The sequence below is a fragment of the Oryza sativa genome, chromosome 5, assembly GCF_034140825.1.
Source record: "Oryza sativa Japonica Group chromosome 5, ASM3414082v1".
Classification (NCBI taxonomy): Eukaryota; Viridiplantae; Streptophyta; class Magnoliopsida; order Poales; family Poaceae; genus Oryza; species Oryza sativa.
The window spans coordinates 23,615,780-23,637,085 of record NC_089039.1 but is presented as its reverse complement, the minus strand read 5'-3'; the positions used below and the strand labels follow the sequence as shown (position 1 = coordinate 23,637,085).

The following is a 21,306-nucleotide window of genomic DNA, read 5'->3' as shown; positions in this document are numbered from 1 at the left end:
TTTGTGATTTTTGTGTTGAAAATTTTCATTATTTCTTTGCATATATGAAAATGTCGTTGAATTTCGGTCATGACCGAGACCGAAAAGACCAAGACCGAATTTGTCGATCCTAACATTTTTGCGCTGAAATTCGGTCTTCACTTTTCAAAGACAAAAAAACCGAAAGACCGAAGACCGAGACCGAAATTTTCGGTTAGACCGAATGCCCACCCATTGTTACTCTTATTTTATATCACTACAAAGCACGGCTTATTTCACACTGCTAACCTATGGGCAGAGACGGGGAGGGTAGCTAGGGCGCTTGCCCCAAAAAAGCAAGTTTAAATCCCTTTAAGTTACCATGTAAATTTTACACAAAATCAATAATCCATTAATTAGCACTGGTCCTTGGTAGTACTAATTTCTAACTCGGCCAGTGCTCTGCTCTAGTCTACCTTTGCCACGCAGAGGCAATGTGGCACATTCACACCGTATGAGAGCAATGAAGAACGGAATCTTTCACAGTGGCATGCATGCTCTGCTTGGCAAATGGGCAAACAGAGCCCCGCATTGTTTTGTCCGAACATACAGTGTTTCTGTTCAGTTTCAGAACAACTTCTGATTTGAAATCGTCTCCGGCGATAAGATCAAACTTGTGCCGGTGAAGCACTGTAGGACAAGCGGTACACAAGGTTGTTGAGCTGTCTGGAGTCTGGTACACCACGAAATATGAGAATGAAAACTGAGGAAAAAAAAAGAGTTCTGCCAACATTTTTGGACGAACAACATGCCTAGATGCAGAAACTTTGAAAAAAAAAGGATTTATGTAAGTCTGCAGATATGCCGACTAGTCGATGCAGGCTAAATATCCGAGCATTTCCAAGTTCTTTTTCACGCCACATAAAGTAAAACAGTACTAGAACATGTTACATGAATTACAGCAAAAAAAAAACTGCAAAATCAGTTCTAAAAGTAAGTTTAAAATTTTTAAATTTTTACTGTAGCTGACGATGGAGCATACCCGCCTCATGACATGACGCTGCAATCCTAATCAACTATCGTAATAATATTCAGTAAACAAACTTAGCGGCAATCAAATCAAGCAGCAACACAACAGGGGGCTAAGCTATAAACAAATGGCATCTACTGTGCTTAGCAGCAGCGATTTTCCTGTGACGCCAACGGCGCGCATGTGCATCCCTCGATCGAGCGAGCGGAGGAGAAACGCAGAGAAAAAGACGGTGAAACACAGCGAAGAGAGGGGGAGCAAAGCTGGCCGTGGTTGGTAGACGAAAGAAAGAAGCATCAGTGACAGCTCGGTTGACGTTGTACATCAGTACATGGATTGACTGATCACTGATGGTGTGTGTGTTGTGTCCCCCAGTTCATCAGGCTGTGTTTCATTTTCACAATGCAATCCCAGTTGGTCCCCTTGCCTTTCACCTGTTAGCTTGCCATAGCTTTGCTCAGGAACACTTGGACAAGAATGGCAGGAAGTCTGATTTGTGATAAGCTGGTTAGGTAAGATGTTCAGAGGAAAAAAGAAAAGGTTTGTTCAGTGATGGTAACAACTAGTACAACTGCTTGCATGGAGACGAGATGGTAATAAAAGGGTTGGTCTCTCTCCTGCCATTCTTGTCATCTTGGAACAGATCAGAGAAGAGCAGTTTATATGATAAAAGCCATTTTAGTCTTGAGCAGGTAAGCTGCACCTGCAGCTGTACCTGCACCTCTGGTTAGTACTCCCTCCGTTCCAAATTGATATACATATAATTTTTTTAAGATTATTCATAAATGATCTATATATTTGTGTTCATTCATTAGGTCTATTCGTTATTTGTGCGTTGGAGTAAATGGACATTGATGCATGCATCTATGCACATAAGCATTTATAATCTAAATGCAATATCTTAATTTGCTATTGGCTAGAAAATAGTGGGGATGGTGCATGCATTGAGTTTGTTGCTATAGTAAATATAGTATGAGAGAGTTATTAGCTACCTATGAAATATATATATATATATCAATTTGGAATGGAGGGAGTACTGATCACTGAACCGCTCGAGTGGAAAAATGCCAAGGAGAACATAATACCAGAAGCCGCAGTATTACTGCTTTATGCCTGCTACAGGAAACTCTAAACAGAAACGAAGGAGTACATGTGAACTGTTGCAGATCAATAATCTGAAGCGAGGCTGATGATGGCAACTGATTACTGAACTATAGGTAGTAGCATAATTGTATCAATGATTGCCACTCAAGAGTCAAAAGTCACTCATGCTGCTTGGTACAGCGACAATAGCATGACATGTACAACTCACAAGATTAAAGTGCTACCCTTAATTGTGAGATCTCAGAACCAATATATGTACGCTAATTGTTAAAAGGAAAACATCCATTGCAGTTGGTAATGAGGAGACATGTGAGAAAAGGAAATGAGTATAGCCAATAGTTACATTGACACCTTGAGATCATTGTTACAACCAGATAGCGACAAGGAAATCAAAAGGTTATGCAAAAACACGAAACAACGGGATTCAGAAAAGCGTCAAAATAGATGATATTCATCTTTATTCACGCAAGGTCAATACAGCCTGAACTGAATATTAAATGGAAGCCAACAGGCAAAAGCTGAAGAATTGTACAGAGCAAAAGAAACGGACAAAGAGACAAAAAAAAGGTGAAGAATGCTAGTGCTGGAAAGGGCGAGAGCAATGCTTCTGCACAGCTCTAAAGACTAAAGCGAAGTGACAGTAGCATACTAATGCAAGAGTTTTTCAATCTGATTTTTTTACGAATGGAAAACAATGATAGTTACCTCTGTCAAAAAAATTACAGTTCGTGTTTTGGTCATGTAACTAAGAAACCGTGCTGTTGTGTTACTACCGAAATTACAATTTGTACCCACTAACAGTTTGTGTATCAGCCTAGAAACAAAAAGTAGTAGTGGAACAATATGGTACAAACCGTATGAAGACAGACAAACCTATCTTCCAGAATGCGAGTGACCTTGTCAATCACAGATGCTATCAGTTTGTCTGTGCTTTTTCTGCAGCTCGTCCAGATCACATTTCTCAACATTCTATGCAGCTTAGTCATCCCAATCTACATCCCAGCCATCTTTGCTATTGGTCTGAGGTCTCAAAGAAAGGCCATTTGCAGAGATACTTCCAGATGGTTTCTTATCTGAAGGTTTTGCTGCCGCTTCTTCATCATCCCAGTCATCATCCCAGCCATCTTCCCAACCATCCACAGTGCTTGTAGTGTTTTCCACGCCTGATGAGTTGGGGGCTTGGTCTCCCATCTCAAGTTGCTGATATGGGACTCCACTAGCACGCCTTCTTGCAAACTTGCAACAAGCACAGACCACTCCCACCAAGACAACAGTGAAAACAAGGAAGGAGGCTCCGTAGATTGGATTCGCGCGTGTTGCATAAGCTGCAAACTGCTGAAACTGTTGTTGCCAATCAAAAACTGTTTGCTTGGTGTGTAAGGAACACTGCCCCTTCCCAGATTTTACTGTAATTTCTACACCATTTGGATTGCTATAGGTTATGTTTACCTGGTAACACAAATGGAGCAATTGATTTTAGCAAGATCATACAAATCAAGAACAGGATCTTTAACATATTAAAATCGCATGGAAAAAGGGTTACAAAAACAGTGAAATAAATTAAGTTAAACATGAATGTCAATATTTTATAATATTATAATAAGATAAGCTTCACCTCTACTTCTCTAGCCTACCCCAACTTGCTTGGAACTGAAGACTGGTGTTGTAGAAGTAGAAGAATAAGATGAGCATTCATTCATCAAAATTTAAATATTCATAAGGAATGCCAGAAATATTGCCATGCTCCGGGACTTAGGCGTACTGGTCTGTTACGGAGGTCAAGTATCAAAATATTCAAGCATTCATACACATCTTTATGCTTTTATTCCTAGTTTCTTGCCCGTGTCACTTAGAATGAATGTAAACAGTTATAAAATTACTGTAATCCCTCTTAACAGTAATAAGAGGATGGTCCTCCACTCTTTTCTGGGAAAAACAGTTGCAACCAATAGCTATTATGCAGCTTGGAGTCCTGGGACTAGTCTGCACAGACAATCTAGCTGATCGCCTAATCCAAACCGCAAACACATATTAATAACCGAGAAGCATATATATGCAACGCCCTAAAGTGATCAACCATAAAATATATGGCACACCAGGGCTCAGGTAACTATCACCTTCTATTTCAAGTTTGAGAATGTACTACCAGCATATTCAAGAAACTTGATGGAAATGTTAGAACAAACTAACTTGGATACCTGTCTGGAGAAGCCCTTGGCCAGCTGTAATGGCAGCATTTTACCATCAATAACAACATCGACCTTAACATCATTCTGCCCTTCATTCTGGACTACAACAAATGGCCTAATTGAACCTGTAAAAATAAACACAGCTTTTTTAGATCGATAAAGGTGAAGTTCATGCATAGAGTAGAAATCTATATTATGATTCCCATCCTGTATCCCTGTCTACCCTGAAACAAATGCTATAAGAACACAAGAAATTATTTATCACAAAATATCTGTACAGCACCCAAAAATTGAAATTCTTTTAATTACAAATACAGTTCACAATCTTCTTAGGTTTGTCGACGTCCCTAGAGACCTTGTTTTCACAAGCAATTATTCGCACGGGAATCAGTTCGATTCCTGCAGGAATCGGGAAATTTCCTATGTGCCAAAGGAGGCCTTCAATTTGCAGTATTTACTTGGTTCGCTCTGAGGAAACTAAATTGTGTATCTTCAACAACATCATACCATATCCCCTTCTAGCATTCCCCCTTGTGTCCAATGTTGACCTTAAATATTACCAAGAAAAGCAACACTAACCAGCATACGCCAACTAATATTTCTAAATTATAACAGGATAATACACTTCGATGGTAAACCAAAATATAAGTTATGGTACTGTAGATAGCCATTTTATTGATCTATGGTGACATTCAGTTCTTTGCAGAAAGGTACTTGTATTTGAAACTGGCATACCTCCAAAGACTTTTAACAAACTAAGTCTAAGCTTACAGATCTCTTAGACCTGAAAACCATATTATGACATCTCATAGGTTCTTCATCCGAGAGATCCTTGACTGATTTTAGCTATGAGAATAATATGAGGTACATTTGTGTCAAACACCAAAATAAATTTCTCCTCAGTTCCATTCACATAACCAATGTTCGCCTAAACGGCCGCCTAGCCCATCTAGACGGTGATTAATCGCTAGTCGGCGACAATTTGTCCAGTTTACACCCTAGGCAGTGAATTAGTCGATTTACCGCCTAGACGGTCCTAGTCGGTCCTAGGCGGCCTGGACAGGACGGTGCCTAGGCGCAATTAGACAACGGGACAGTGTGTCTAGGCGGCGACTAGGCGATAGAAATCAAAATTTGGGCGTGATAAAATTTAGAAGCGCCACGCGGGACCGACTTGGTATAGAAGGGGATTTAGGTTGCCTTATTTGAGAGCATGGAGAGAGAGCGCAATCCCTGCCTACCCCCTTTTTCACACCGCCACGAGCAACGGCTCCGTCGCCGCGCCCATCGATCTTCCACCGCACCGCTACGTTCTTCCCTCTCCTCCTCTGCTGCTCCACGTTCTTCCCCCTCCTCTGCTGCTCCTGCTCTCCATCTCATCCTTCATCCTTGCCGTCAATGGGAGGTGGCAAACACACCGATTGAAGCAGTCAAGCACGGAACCACTCAAGCAGCCTACGCCAACCCTAGATCAGGCCAACAGGGGATCAGGCTCCCCTCCACCACCTCACCTCCTCTGTTCTTCCAGTTCTAGTTAATTTTTTCTTCCTCTCTCCTAGCTCCAGACCGTCAGATCTATAAAGTTATGATTTATGAATTATGATGTGCATGTACAGTGGCTATACTGATGTGTTCGCTATCCCTATAGATTTGTACTAAACCCAATGCTTCGTGTGCAGTGTCAGTGCGTTGTATGGACTTGATGATTTCTGAACTTAACTATGATTTATGCTATTTGCCTAAATGCCTATATTTACCGAGTACCGAATGTCTAGAATCAGTATTTTTGTGTGAAAGAAATAGAAAAAACGTCTAATTCGCCTAATCCGTCTAGTCGCCGCCTAATCAGCCTAGTCGTTAGTCAGTAGGTGGCCGTCCGACTAGCGTTTAGCGACTAGGTGAACACTGCACATAACATTAGTCCAAGTGATACAATACGACTCATAGGATCTTTGGTAATCCATAGGCATGCATACAATTTGTTTCCTACTGTTCCATCATATACATTTTGTTTTGTATAAATCTCACCATCTATTCATGTTCACGTTACCTCCTGCAGTTTTCGATCGCGATTAATTCAACACTGCACTGTTCTGTTCTTATAAATTTGACGTTACTGAGTACATCATCAATAATATTCAACACACAATGCTCTACAGAATAGGCTAGTTTAAACACTGCAGCTTATAAACAAGACACGTGAAATGAACCCATTATTTTTGTCCTTGGCTGGATCCTTGCAATAAAACTGGCTCAAATTGAATGCAACTATGCAAGCATGGCTCAAATGGACTTGCAAAAGGTACTAATTCAGAAGAACATTTTTTTTACTCAACAGATACAGTTGATAAAAATATGTCTACCCTTATAAATTTTAGCAAACAGAAACTCAATTAATTGAACATAGTGAAGTTTCCAAGGTAATTAGTGGCTTTACCATCCTTAAAAACCTGAAGGCAAGCGGTAATTTCTCCTGGAACAGAACATTTCTCCGCTGCATCCTCACAACTCAACACCTTCTTAATTTCTTCTGTCGGATTCTTCTTCTCCCCACCCGCTCCTCCTTCCTGCTCCTTCCCACCAGTTGGCCCGGGACCTTCAGGCGGGGGACTCGTCTTATGCGCATCCGTCGGTGGCACCGGGTGCCCAGAGTTATTACCGGCATCCCCCTTCTGCCCCTTGCTCTCCGACACAGCTGGTGGCGGCGGTGGTGTTTGATCCTTCGGCGGCTTTGCCGGCGGTGGCGTTTGGTGGTGCGTCTCCTTGGTCACAGGATTCTGGCCATTTGACGATTTCGCCGATTCTTTATGTGATCCACCTGCAGCGACGGTAGGTGCAGGAGCTGCCTGGAGAGATCCAAACAACACAAACTAAGTGAGCTCGTCCTCCCTATGGCTTATGCCAATCCATTGCGCTAAGTAATCTAGACCAATTAACGGGAAGACCTCGAAATCGAATCCTCACCTCGCTGGGGCGGGCCTTCTCGCCCTGCAGGGCCCTACCCGCCGCCGCCGCGGGGCCGGGAATCAGGGCCAAAGCCAGGAGGAGCACGACGACAACCGCGGCGAACCTGCGGGAGCCCATCGAACCGGCGGCGCGCGGGGCAGAATCGGAAGCAGGGAATGGCGGCGGCGTCAGCCGACTCGTCGTCGGCTCCGGCGGCGGGGGCGCGGCGTGGATCGCATCTGCCCGCGAAAAAGGGCGCGCGCGCGCTCCGGGCCCGGCCTCCGGCGAGAGATCCGAGGCTCCCCGGTGGATCGGGATCTGGAGAGGGGATGGAGAGGAGAGGCGATCCGATCGGCGCGCCTCGGGGTCGAGATTTTCGCGAGGGTTTTATCGCTTTCGATGCGAGCGAGGAGGGATTGGATGCGCCGCCGCGCGACGACGAGGACGAGACGAGGAGCTTGGGAGATGTGAAGCGGGTGGGTCGTTTTGCCTCCTTTTTCTTTTTCTTTTTCTTTTTTTTTTTGAGCGTTCTTGGTGATTTGGTCTTTGGGTTTGGTGGTTTGGTGAAATTTCGTTCAAACTCCTCTTCGTACTTGAGAGATACGGCAATTTTGGTGGGCCAGGTTGGGCGTTGAATTCAATCCGTCCAACTCCCGTCCGGACGTATAAGGCTGCGTTCGTTTGGGTGATAGGGAGTGAGAATGCACGTCGTTTTCGGCGTGCATGCTTTTCAAACTACTAAACGGTGTGTTTTTTAAAAAAAAATTCTATATGAAAGTTGCTTTAAAAAATCATATTAATCTATTTTTGAAATTTAAAATAATTAATACTCAATTAATCATGAGTTAATGTCTCACCTCGTTTTACGTATCTTCCCGATCTCCTCAATCCCCTTCTCCACAAACACACCCTAAAATGTTAGTACTCCTCCCGTGGACTCATCTTGTTACCATTAACTTCTTAAAAAAAAGGGCTGAACGTGTAATGTATATAGTACTTTCTTTCTAAAATAAATCAAGTTAGTAGTTAGTATAGGATGTGATATGAATTTAGATGGACCATAAAGGGCCACATTCTTTGCAACTGCAAATTAAGAATAACAAAAGCATCTTTTCATACTTTGATACCTAAGGATGCAGTTCATAATTACGAGTTATGATCCATCTTATACCATTTGGCAACAAGGCCCCAAAGCCCTATGAGTAGACATATACATTTTTTTTGAGAAATTATAATGAATCATTGAGTGAAAAGAGAGCAAAGAATGACAAAAGACGGCTCTTGTGTTTTTCTTGATTTCTATTTTTCTTTTCATAATTCTCATATACTCCATCCGTTTCATAATGTAAGTCATTCTAGCATTTCTCACATTCATATTGATGATAATGAATCTAGACATATATATCTATCTAGATTCATTAACATTAATATGAATGTAGGAAATGCTAGAATGACTTACATTGTGAAACAGAGGAAGTAGTATATAACTCGTGATTTTCACGAAGGAACCACCTCGAGTCTCGTAGATTCAAAGCTCGAGATATAATTGTGGTCTCAATTACTTTTCTCTTAGCCTCTTCATCTCTTCATGTTTATAACTTGTTAGGCCATTTTACAGTCCACCTTATGTGGTATTGAGTTTCAACTTGTCACCTAGAAGATTCCCCTCCATATAGGCAACTGGTGCATCCCTGCGAAAAATGTGTCTCCCTACAAGGAGTGAGAGGCATTGTCAAAGAAAGCTGGAGAGGAAGCAGAAATCAGGGGGGAGAGAGAGAGAGAGGAAGGGAGGAAAAATGACTTGATGAATTGCCGTGGACGACGAGGCCATCGCCATCGAGCTCCATGTCCGTCGCCACTGAGTGCTAGGTCCGTTTGTCGCCGAGCTCCATGTCTGTGCCGCTAAGCTCTAGTGTTGCCACCTCGATCTGCACTGGCTCTCGATGGGATGGCCCGATCTACCCCACCCGTGCTCGTGCCACATCAACGATGAGGAGCGGGACGGTGACAGAGCCGGGGAGTGGGAAGGCTTCATCGTCTTGAAGAGCCGATAGGCGGTGGCGGCGGCGGTTGGAGTTTGAGGCGGTGGGGAGAGGGAGGTGTCGGTAAGAGAAGGGAGGAGTGAGGTGGCGCTTGTGTCGAGCTGTTGCCATCCTTGCGTCGCGCCCGACGAGCTACCTCCATTGCCCAAGGTTAGATCCGACAAGCCCCGGGCTGGATCTAGCGAGCTTGGTGGCGCTATCATTTGTGTCTTATCCCGCGACTTCCGCCCTTAACAAGGAGATGTGGCAATGTGTCGCCGCGCTCTGCTTGGCACTTCCTGCTCGAGGATCCATTCATCAATTGGGCCGTCTTGCCGCCGTTCCGTCCGGTGCCCCGGCACCTCAGCTTCCTCCATCGGTGGGAAAAGGCAGAGAGGGGAGATACTTGTGGGACCTATTAAAAATAGCCTGCAATGTGGAGCATCTATCCTTCTGGAGCGTTTGGGCTTGGCAACTGAGATACCTTCTGCACAACTATCATTTGTATGTTATTCTGAAATCGTCGTATAAGGTTACCTCGCTGATTTTTCTTTTTTTTAAAAAAATAGTAAACGGCAAATGCAGTAGCAAGTATAGCAAGTGGTAGTGGTAGTGGTACTACTACTTCAGGAATAAAAAGTTGTGCTCAGCTCAAAATTCAGCAGGTTGCTTGCAGAATGCACCTGCAGTGTGCAACTTTACATTATGCCTTTGCTAAAGAGTAAAGAGCATGGAATTTTCTCTCCAAGGGAATAAAAGCGACAGAGGTGGAATCTCGTACATGACAGTTATGGTGCAAGTTTTTTGTTGGTTCCTTGCGTATATGTCCCTCACTGAATATTTACAACATCGAACATTCGAGCTCAGCGAAGAATCATCCATCAATTTGGCAACAAATCTCTCTATCCACTATGCTACTGGCTAACCAAAATTGCCTAGCTAGACGAGATAAGATCGCCGTCTCATTTTCATCGGAATCTACGGCTACAACCATGCATGCGATGCATCATGCATGTATGCGTGCTTCGTTGACAAGAATCCGTACGAAACAAGCTCATCCGGTAGTAGTAGTACCGATCCTTGCCGTCCTTGCGACGTCAAGCTCGCACAAGCTTTCGCTCCAAAAAAATGGTGTAGCCGCCGCGGCATGGACCACCACGCTGCCTAAATACCACTCGCAATGTGGTGGTATGGTACACGCGCGTGTACTCGCAGTTGGCAACGGCTACTGTACACATGGAGAGAGCAAGGGAGGAAGACGAAGTCAGCGGCGGCGGTGGCGGCGTGGTGGCGCGGTACAGCCTCGACGTGAGCGACGGCTGCGGCGGGCGGCACAGCGCGCTGCTGGACGAGTACGAGAGGATGGCGTTCGAGGCGCAGCTCAACCGCGCCATCGTCCTGCGGCGGTGCTACTCCGAGCCGAGCCCGGCAAGGTTCCCCGTCGCGCCGCCGCAGCGTGGCGGCGCCGAGGGAGACGGCTGCACGGCGCCGTGGAGGTCCTGCCGGCTCCACGTCGTCGAGGCGGTGTTCCTCCGGTGGCTCGAGGCGGTGAAGCCGGTGCTTTGCTGGCTCAGGAGCGCGTGGGAGCAGCGCCGCCGACGGATGGAGCGCGCCGCCGCCGCGCCGCGAGGCCCGCCGGCCACGGTGCCGCGGGTGCAGCTCATGGACTACTTCTGTTAACTTGTCCTGTATAAAGCCGGTAATTGTAAAGTACTCCTACTAATGCTACTGCTGCGTCATTCTTCATCCATCCACATGCCATGCAAAAAACAAGAAAAGGAAAAGTAAAAGACAAAACGGTGGCGAGGCTGATTGATCCTGACTGTTCTGTTCCTTTTTGTTCTCTGGGCTTTGCGTTGTACGCTGCACGTGACTACATCCTGTTTAACTTTAACCGGGGACTTGATCAGGATCGAGCCGCTCGTTAATCCGGCACGACGCTGTCTACGTACTGTATATGTGATGGTTGGATAATTTGACGGCGATATGCTGATATTTATGTTACTAGTAGGTTCCACTGGCAAAATAAAGGCAGACATGAACATGACAGGACGAACTCGAGCGTACGTGCTCTTGCAGGTAGGCGAGAGCAGATAGCCGTGGCAATCGCGGGGTTGGCGACACGGCGTAATCTCGACGGTTGCCGCAACGCGATCCACGTCGCGTGCGGATTAAGGCATGCCGTTGGCCTTGGCCCCGCGCGCGCGCGCAGCTAGCTGTTCCGTCGGTTGGCTCGCTCGCACGCGGCGCGGCCGCTCGATCTTCCCCAACTCCGGCGATCGAAAATCCCCCCCGCCGATCGAGCTGCGGCGACGGCGACGGGCACCCGCGTGGCCACGGAGAAAATCCAGTGCGTGCACACGCGAGTACGCAAATGTAACAGTGTTTCTTAGAAGGGCGCCGTACGAAAATGTTAGTGGTACAGTACATTTCGGGACGGCGATGTTGAACGTGTATATACAGTGACCAATTTGGGCCAATTGGGCACCCGTCAATACATTCGCCACAACAAGCTGATGAGTCACTAGTCACTAGCCGTTCGCCGGAAAATATCCGGAGAGATCAGATCGATCAGCGAGATATTTTTTAGAAGGGATTGGCGCCAAAGAGGCCAGGCAGGAGCCCAGCTAGCTACGAAGACTACTGGAGTAGTATATCTTTTGTCTCTCACATCATGCTACGACCACGGCGATGGTGTCGCTGTCCGGCGGCGGCGTGCTCCCGCCGCCGCCGATCACCTGGCGGCGGCACGTCGGGCAGGAGCCGTGCGAGACCAGCCAGGCGTCGACGCACCGGACGTGGAACCCGTGCCGGCACCGCGGCAGCACGCGCACCTTCTCGCCGTCCGCGAACTCGCCGAGGCAGATGGCGCACACGTCGGTCTCCGCCGTCTCCTCCCCGCCGCAGTACACCTCCACCGGGATGCTCCTCAGCGCGCGCTTCTTGATGCCGCCGCACCCCACCCCGGCCGCCGCCGCTCCTCCTCCTCCTCCGCCGCCGCCGCCGCCTGCGGCGGCCGCGCCCCGGCCCCCGCACCGGAGCGCGCACCGCGCCAGCGAGTTGAGCCCGATGGCGAACAGCAGCGCGAAGAAGAGCGCCGCCAGGATGATCACCATGTTGGTGTCGAAGCTCGCGTCCGCCCTCCCCGGCGGCGGCGCGCCTCCACCGCCGCCACCGCTCTCCAACGCCGGCCGCGCCGCCTCGAACACGCTCGGCGCCGGCGCCGCAACACCACTCGCCATGATCGACCTAACCTCTCACCTACACTAACTCCAGGTAGATAGATGGAGGTAGCTAGCCTAGCCCCTGGCGCGCGCGGCCATGCCAGATATATACGAAGACGCAGCCGCGCGCGCGCGGCGAACGAGCGATCGCGACGCGCATCTTTGGCGATGGATGCCGCGGGGCGCGCGAGCGTACTTGTAAAAGGGCATCTCATCACCCCCCCCCCCTCCCCCCCAAGTTGAATTGCGCCATTGCGCATGGCGCGAAGTTGTTACAGGGATAGGGACGCGCGCCACGCCATGGCGCTAGTGCCCATGCGACTTTTTTTTTTTTTTGGGGGGGGGGGGGGGGGGTTGTTTGCTTGCTTTGTAGGCAAAGCCAAGCATCAGCCATAGCTAGCTTAGCTTAGCCGAGCTTTTGCTGCGTGCTCGGTTCTGATGGCGACTACCGTCCGTCGTGTTAGAAGTATGAATGTGTTTGTTAGAGATAAGAGTCAAATACAAATTATAGAGATAAAATATATTCTAGAGATAGAATCCTAGAGAGATAAGATAGAGTCCTAGAGATAAAATTCTAGAGATAAATCAACTCTTACCTATATTGTACTCCAAGTCTTTATCCCATATGTACTCCTATATATACCACATGAGAGGGTTGATGTAATAGATCAGAAAACCACATAATATAACATATTAGATTTTTCCACACGTCGTACGTGCCGGAGTTCGTCTGGATCACCGCGGTAATTAGCTTGGTTGGTCCGTCGTCACTTCGACGGCCGTGAGCCGCCCCTGTGCAGAACAGCAAAAGCGCAGGCCTCCTTTCACGAGAAAGAAGTGCAAAAAAAAAAAAAAAAACGTGTCGGTGTCTCTGCAATCTACTCCAATTGCCACGAACAGCCTTGCGTTAGCTGCTGAATACGCCGACCGGGGCTCCTGAAATGCTCTTTTGGAGAGTTTGTGTGTTTTGCGGTCGAGCTTATGCTCTCTCTTTTTTGTAGTGCATGTGTGCTAAGGAGGATAGGAGCAGTGCTGCGTTCGATCCTGTGTCTTCTGCTTTGCCCATTATTTCCTTCGTTTGTGCGTCACTTCCTGACGCTAAAGGCATCGAAGATGAGAGGATTCAGAACATACAGCGTGATCATGTCATTGTCACGGTCACTGCACCTCGCCACGTGCCTTACGCGACTAACTACGAAACTGCATGAGTTGAGTTGAGTGGTCGCTAGCACGATGCACAATTGCGCACAGTCATAAGAGTCCTTTAATTTGGTGATTGATCGGACAAGCACACTTGTGAACTGCTGAGTACACGACATGGTACATACAAGCACGTTGATTATTCATTCACGGCCCACGGGCCATGGCTCCCCTGAGCCCACATGCATGCGGGCCGAAAGTGCTGCTTCCACCTCAGTTTACCCTGCACCAGAAGTCCAGAACCAACACGTTAAAACCGTTCCAAAAACACCAACAAATTTCACGCAAAAAACGAAGGGGAAAAAAAAGTAAGTACTCCCTCCGTCCTAAAATAAGTGTAGTTTTACACTATTCACGTTTAACGTTTGACCGTTCGTCTCATTTAAAAAATTTTTATGATTAGTATTTTTATTGCTATTAGATAATAAAACTTGAATAGTTCTTTACGTGTGACTAAATATTTTTAAATTTTTCACAAAATTTTCAAATAAGACGGACGGTCAAACGTTGGACACGAATATCCACGGCTACACTTATTTTGGGACGGAGGTAGTACTACTAGTAGAGGTTAATTTGATTTTTGGTTTTCACGTACGCGTTGCAGTTGACGTTGGGGCTGATCTTGAAGGGCACCGAGACGCCGCACCTGCCGGGCAGGCCGGCGGCGCGGCTGATGTATGGCCCGCCCGCGGCGCCGGCGGCGACGTTCTTGAGGCAGGTGCAGGCGGCGCGGCGGTCGGCCGTGGTGCGCGCCGCCGCCACGACGCTCCGGATCCCCCCGCAGCACGCCGCCGGCACCGCCCCTCCCGACTGCACGTACGGCAGGCACGGCAGCAGCGTGTTGTACACCGTCGAGCACGACAGCGCCGCCCTCGCCACCACCACCGTGCTAGTCCCCGGCGGCGAGGACAGCACCAGCACCACCACCAGGACCGCCGCCGCCGCCGGCCACCCGCTCCTCGCCGCGGGCACCATCTCGATCTCCTCCTCAACCTCAAACTCCTGTGTGCAACGTGTGCCCACACTGATCACACTAGCAGATGTATGACGACGAGAGCTGAAGTGTGCGTGTATATGTAGGGGTTGAGGCGAGATCAGGTTGGGTAGCACTAGCAGCTGGGAATGATGCTCGGTGCGGTGCGTTTTACGGGTGACGTGCAAGCGAGGGCAAGTAGTAGAGTTTTTTTGGATATTTCCCATGGCGTTTCGCTTGTCAATTGTCGTGTGTTATGGCGAAGCATACAGGTTTGGACACACACACGCATCTATTCTTGATGTGAAGTCTGAAGCGGTCGAGAGAGTCTCGCGCCGTGGAAGACGGAGGGATGGAGCGAGCCGAGCACTGGCTGTTACCAGCGACCTTAATTGACTCTGGGACGTCACGTCGCTGCCAGGGACAGATCAATGGACAGCTGGCGAGGTCAAAAAACTTCTGGAACATGTTGTGCCGAACTTTAGCCGGAAGACAGGAGTGGACCACTAGTCGACTCCAGTCCGAACTTCCTTTCTGAACCACAATACCAGTCATATAGTTATGTATGAAGTGTCCCTTAATTTTAAAAGCGAATAGTAATAAAGTCCCAATATAGTTATTCTTGTGTGATACATGGTGTCTATGTGGCATTATGTGGCATGATACGTTGCGAGGGTTTTCTTGCTAGATTTGTGTCATCTGTGGTTCTGTTCCGTGAACACGGAGCGGTGTGGGAATGGGACAAAGGTGAAAAATCGGAGGGAGCGCGCATCAAGCCGGCGACGTCAGATTCAAGGACCATGCGTGACCTTGAGGCTCTCCTCCAATGGATCTTCTTCTGCTTGAACTCGGCCCTAAACCTCATCCTTGTGGCATGGGCGTGCAAGCTCCTGGCGTTCTCATGCTAGCGACATGACGATGGGTCGGAGGCTGGGAGCTACTATAAATCGCGTCGGTTTGCCGAGATCATGCACGCACAACATGCCGACCGAAAATGGCGACGATGGGTTCTCCTCCCTCTCCTGCAACTGTGTCAGCGGCATTCTTACAGGCGGCTGTGTCAGGCAAGTGGTCACACGTTGACTTAGCTTGCCACGTTAGCTAAAATCGGGTATAATACTGCCTAGAACATCGTGTGATCCGGTTTATAAAATTGATGGACACATTATATCGGTATTTGGTTTAGGGACAAATTTTAGACTCGGCGACCAATTTATTCCTTCTACGAGCTTTGAGAACTGTTGCATACGACCCACCATCTACTATCAAGACGGCCTTGTTTTGCCCACGCAGGGGGGTCTTATGGGCCGGTTAATTTTACTCCAAGGAAAAAGTCTACTTTGACACCCTTAAAAAGTAGGCCGACTCAACCAAAGAACCAGATAGGACGACTCTATCCAGTTTTTTGGTGGAAAAAGTGCACCGAAGGTCCCTCAACTTGCCATCGAATTACAAAATTATCCCCCAACCGCAAAACCAGATATCCGGCGTCTCTTAACTAATCAAAACCGGTCACAATAGATCTCTCGGCGGTTTTGACTCCGGTTTTGTCCGACGTGGCAGCTGACTTAGCGTGGGCCACACGTGAGCCCTACATGTTAGGGTGCCACGCTAACGTATACTCTATTTCCCCTCTTCTCTTTCTCTGTTTCTCTTCTTCCTTCCTCCCCCTCGCTCTCTACTCTCGCACGGGCGGCGGCACGCGTGGCCGGCGACGGTGATGCGACTTGTTTAGCGCGCGGGCTCGCCGGCTTCCCCATCTCCCTAGTGCGGTCGGCGATGCGGACGAGAAGCCGGCGGTGACTGCGGCCGCCATCGCCTATCAGAGGGAGGGCGTCGGCTGGTGCTGCCGCTGCTGCTGCCACCGCTGACGCCGCCGCCGCCGAAGAAAGCAATACCCAACGCCACCGCCGTCAACTGCAACTACTAGCTGCTCAAGACGGAACCGGGGGAGTGGTCGTGGTCTGATCCCACTGGCGGCGCCAAGGATAGCAACCTTGTAGTTGCCGGCCTGCGCGACGACCCGGTTTCCGGCGCGCTGCCATGGCCGCCGCCTCGGTCTCAGCTTGACCGCTCGCTAGTGAGAGCTGGACCAACATAGCAATGGAGCTGGCCTTGCAGAGCTGAATCCACTGACGTGTTCTGCAATGAGTGTGTTGGCTCCAAATCGGAGCTGTTGCTTGGTCAGAGGAGATGAACTCAGGTTCAGAGTAGACATTGCTGCTGATGTCATCTCCTTGAATCTGAACAGATAATACAGATCGCGCCGTGTGACGGCGTCTGCAACCGCCAGGCCATCAACAGCCTCCGTGCCATGCGCCGGGGCGACTGCTGCCTGTTCTACCACTCCGGCGCCGGCGCCGCCTCCCGTCACATCGTCGGCGTCGTGGAGGTCGCCAGGGAGTGGTACGAGGGGGAGGGGGAGGCGGCGAGCGGTGGGGGAATTTCGGCGGCTGGTGGCGCTCGGGAAGATGAAGATAGGCGATGGCGTCCGCACGGTGGGGGAATTTCGGCGTACGGTGGTGCGGTGACCGCGGCCGCCAACGCCCTCCCCTCCGCCGCGCCACCGTGCGTCGCCGCCTCACCCCGACGATGACGCGCGGCCACGGCAATGGCGTCGCGCGGCACGCGGAGGAGGAGGAGGGAAGGCAGACGACCACCGCGCTCCTCCCCGCGTGACGGCAACCATCGGAAAAAGAGAGAGAGGAAGGGAGAGAAGAGGGGAAAAAGAGAGAGGGTGGTGACGTGGTCTCCCTGACATGTGGGACCCACGTGGGTCCCACGCTGAGTCAGCTGCCACGTCGGATAAAACCGGAGTCAAAACCGCCGAGGGACCTATTGTGACCGGTTTTGATTAGTTAAGGGATACCGGATATCCGGTTTTGCGGTTGGGGGATGATTTTGTAATTCAATGACAAGTTGAGGGACCTTCGGTGCACTTTTTCCTTTTCTGGTTGAGGGGTACGAATTAGATTCGGCCTACTTTTTAAAGGAGTTAAAGTGGACTTTTTCCTTACTCCAATGGCCTAGTTTTTGGGCGGAAAAAGTACAACAAAGGTCCCTCAACTTGTCATCGAATTACAAAATCGTCCCTCAACCGCAAAACCAGATATATGACATCCCACAACTTACAAAACCGTTCACTTTACATCTTTTGGTGGTTTTGATCCCGGTTTGATCTAATGTGGCGGCTGAGTCAGCGTGGGACACGCATGGGCCCTACATGTCAGGTGACCACGTCACCACTCTCTCTCTCTCTCTCTCCCCCCTCTTCTCTCCCTTCCTCTCTCATGTTCCCCTGGGCGTGGATGGCAGTAGCATCTTCGACGCGGCAGTATGGAGGGCCAGCGCGGCCGGCGGCTGGCGGGGGAGGAGCGTGGCGAAGCAGACAGGCGGAGCAGCGGCGGCTGGCGAGCTCCGGGAGGTCGCCGGTTGCAGAGGGGAAAGCAACGGCGGGTGAGCGGCAGTGGGCTGTGGCGAGCGGCTGGAGAAAGAAGGCGGAGCGGCAGAGAGCGGAGCCGGCCGAGCAGAGCGGGGGCGGCGACGAGCGAGCTCTCGCACGAGGATGCCGAGGTCGATGTCGTCCTCGGCCGGCCGCAGCGGCGCCGGGACGGGGCGTAGGATGGCCCGAGGAGGTGGGTGAGCGCTCGCCGGCCGACGGAGTGGAGCGAAGCGGCAGCAGGCGCGCACACGCAGCGGGAGAACACTGCAGCGAGCGGGCGGCCGGCGGAGCGGAGGGCCGATGGTGGCAAGCAAGCGCGTGGCCGGCGGAGCGGCGGGCGAGCGAGCGGCCGCGAGCCAGCCGCCGGACCTTCTCTCTCTCTCGTCGCCCCGCTGACCTCCTCTCGACCCGCCGGCCTCCTCCCTTGTCCAGCGTCGCCGCCGTCACACCGCGTCGCCTGTCACCGACCGCCGTCGCACGTTCGTCTCCACGTTCGTCGTTGGGGCCACTGCAGGGCCAGGTTGAACCAGCAGCCGGCGGCGACGCGGCCGTTCAGCGTGGCGGTGCGGGCGGGGCTGAAGGACACGCTCTTCCCCGATGACCCGTTCCGCGGCTCGGCGGGATGCCGCCCGCGCAGCGCGCGTGGTGGGTGGCGAGGTACTTCGTGCCGGCGCTGGACTGAGGTGCGGGGTACTCCGCGGCAAGCTTCTGGTACGACCTCCTCGCCGGTGTCACCATCGCCAACCTCTCCATCCCGTAGGGCATCAGCTACGCCACCCTCGCCGGCATCCCTCCGGTCATCAGCCTCTGTTAGATCACGCCAAATTAACCGTTCATGTCGCGGACGAACACCTTTGATGGATGCGTTTGTCGATTGATTGTTGCGAACACAGATTTGTGCTTCGTGCCGCCGCTGGTGTACGCGGTGATGGGGAGCTCGAGGAACCTCGGGGTGGGGCCGGTGGCCACGTCGTCGCTGCTGGTGGCGTCCATCGTCGGCGGCAAGGTGAGGGCGTCCGACGACCCGCGGCTGTACACGCAGCTCGTCTTCGTGTCGGCCTTGTTCACCGGCGTCATGTAGGCTACTCTTGGATTCCTCAGGTAACGCGAGATCGATATGACCGATCTCTCCGATCTTTATGTGTGTTCCTGAGATTTCCTGACTGATATATCGATCCGTGTTTGCTGCAAGGCTGAGGATCCTGATGGATTTCATGTCGCGGTCAGCAATCACCGGGTTCATGGGTGGCACGGCGGTCGTGATCGTGCTGCAGCAGCTCAAGGGCTTCCTCGGCATGACGCACTTCACCACCAGGAAGTCTCCACGTTCGTCTCCGCGTTCGTCGTCGGGGCCGTCGCGCTCATCGCCGCGGCGTTCGCCATCCCTCCTGCAACGTCGGGCACGCCATTGCCGAGCGCGCGGAGCGTGACGGCGGCCATAGACGGGGAGAGGCGGAGGCGGCCCGCGAGGCGGGAAATCGCTGGGGGAGAAGTGGGACCCGCGGCGGCGGCTAGGACGCGGAAGTGGAGGAGGAGCGCGAGCACCGGGAGGGAGGCGCGGCGCAGCGTGGAGAGAGGAGAAAAGCGTGCGAGAGAGAGGGGAGGGGAAAGAGAGGATGATGATGTGGCCACGCTAACATGTGGGGCCCACGTGGGTCTCACGTTGACTCAGCTGACACGTAGGATAAAACCGGGGTCAAAACCACCAAAGAACCTAAATTGAACGGTTTTTGCAAGTTGTGAACGGTTTTTGCGGTTGGGGGACGATTTTGTAACTGGATGACAAGTTGAGGGACCTTCGGTGTACTTTTTCCTTTTTGGGCTGGAATGATAGGCTTTGTCTGACCAGGCCCGTCTATTGTGTATTTGGAGCGGCCCGACTAACTTAAATTCTGGGCTGGAATGGTTGGCAACTCATGTAAGAAACACTGCGTGTATTTTCCCATTGGGACCACCTATACATTTGTCGACAAATTTTCTCCTAAAAATTTGACAGATGTAATTATAATACAATCGTAGTATAATTACACTGTAACTTATATGTAATTACATTCTAACTTGCATGTAACTACATTGTAACTTGTATATAAGTTTCACGTAATTTTGAATCGTTAAATCTATTACAAGATTTGTTTTGGTGAGGAAGAAAAAAAATCACAGCACAAACATGTGTAAGGATTTGTTCCCACAACCTCCATTTTACCGAAATAACATATTACAAAGAGATTTTTGAAAGTTACATACAAGTTACACTATAGTTACAGTGTGATTACATGCAAGTTACAGTGTAATTACACTACGATTGTACTGTAATTACATCTGTCAAATTTTTAAAAGAAAATTTGTCGACAAATATATAGCAAAATCGTTTCCCATTAAACTACTTTTTTTTTGCGGGGATGCTTTGTCTATCTCTTTAACAAGATAAACAAAGTAGTTTAATATTATATACTGCCATGTAAAGAATTATACGCATATGAGTCTTCCATATATAAAAAGAGAACAATCTTGAAGAATATTTTTCGTTTTCGTTTTCATGAATAAAGTGCATCATTTTTATATCATTTTCTTAAACTATGAGATGGGCGCTAGACAAGCTGTCGGAGTGTCGGTGTCTTGTTAATAATGTGCTTATGTTCATTATCTAGGTAGCCAAAGGCTACAGGAGCCTTATATAATATAGTTTTTTTAGGGGGGGATCAGCAAGGATGATAGAGTAAATAAAAAAACTTACACGGCTACGGTGGTGTTTGAATCTCCTGAAGATGAAGATGAAGATTAAGTGTTTCACGCAAAACGAGGTAGTAATAACATATGATTAATTAAGTTTTAATTATTACAAACTTCAAAATAGATTAATCTGATATTTTAGAACAACTTTTATATAGAAAGTTTTCGCACGAAACGCATCGTTTAGCAGCCATGATAATACAAAATTTAATCTCTCCTAGTTGGAGAAACGAACAGGGCCTGTATTGCGATTTTTTTTTTCAGGCTTAGGCCTAGATAATGTTGAGATGCATCAAGTAGGAGCCCTTCCATACTTCTGGAAAGGACTACGGTTTCAGAAATGCTGTTGTTTCGGCAGAAAGCTTCTTGCATGCTCAATCCTTTTCTATTACCCAATATTTCCATTGGTCCCGGACTCAAATACAATCTTCTCATACATCAGAACCAGCACATATACGTCGAGTTAGTTGGACATCTTAACGAACCCAT

The 21,306-nt window shown here is 49.5% G+C and overlaps 4 protein-coding genes across 4 annotated transcripts; 1 reads left to right on the top strand and 3 right to left on the bottom strand.

Annotated features, from left to right (window-relative positions):
- Window positions 1–2,741: 2,741 nt before the first annotated feature.
- Window positions 2,742–7,687, bottom strand: LOC4339110 (uncharacterized). Its single transcript, XM_015785115.2, has 4 exons — window positions 7,246–7,687; window positions 6,719–7,127; window positions 4,291–4,406; window positions 2,742–3,541 (listed from the first exon to the last, which is right to left on the bottom strand). The coding sequence occupies exons 1-4, from the start codon at window positions 7,363–7,365 to the stop codon at window positions 3,071–3,073; spliced, it is 1,116 nt and encodes a 371-aa protein (XP_015640601.1). The 5' UTR covers window positions 7,366–7,687; the 3' UTR covers window positions 2,742–3,070.
- A 3,928-nt stretch (window positions 7,688–11,615) lies between these two features.
- On the bottom strand, window positions 11,616–13,129 carry LOC4339109 (RING-H2 finger protein ATL74). The gene has a single exon (XM_015782911.3). It carries the CDS (start codon window positions 12,488–12,490, stop codon window positions 11,921–11,923), a length of 570 nt encoding a protein of 189 aa, XP_015638397.1. The 5' UTR covers window positions 12,491–13,129; the 3' UTR covers window positions 11,616–11,920.
- A 584-nt stretch (window positions 13,130–13,713) lies between these two features.
- On the bottom strand, window positions 13,714–14,721 carry LOC4339108 (non-specific lipid-transfer protein 1). Its single transcript, XM_015782356.3, has 2 exons — window positions 14,268–14,721; window positions 13,714–13,895 (listed from the first exon to the last, which is right to left on the bottom strand). The coding sequence occupies exons 1-2, from the start codon at window positions 14,645–14,647 to the stop codon at window positions 13,886–13,888; spliced, it is 390 nt and encodes a 129-aa protein (XP_015637842.1). The 5' UTR covers window positions 14,648–14,721; the 3' UTR covers window positions 13,714–13,885.
- Window positions 14,722–17,953: 3,232 nt separating this feature from the next.
- Window positions 17,954–20,041, top strand: LOC4339107 (uncharacterized). Its single transcript, XM_066310931.1, has 4 exons — window positions 17,954–18,218; window positions 18,358–18,798; window positions 18,981–19,188; window positions 19,280–20,041. The coding sequence occupies exons 1-3, from the start codon at window positions 17,954–17,956 to the stop codon at window positions 19,166–19,168; spliced, it is 894 nt and encodes a 297-aa protein (XP_066167028.1). The 3' UTR covers window positions 19,169–19,188; window positions 19,280–20,041.
- Window positions 20,042–21,306: the final 1,265 nt, after the last annotated feature.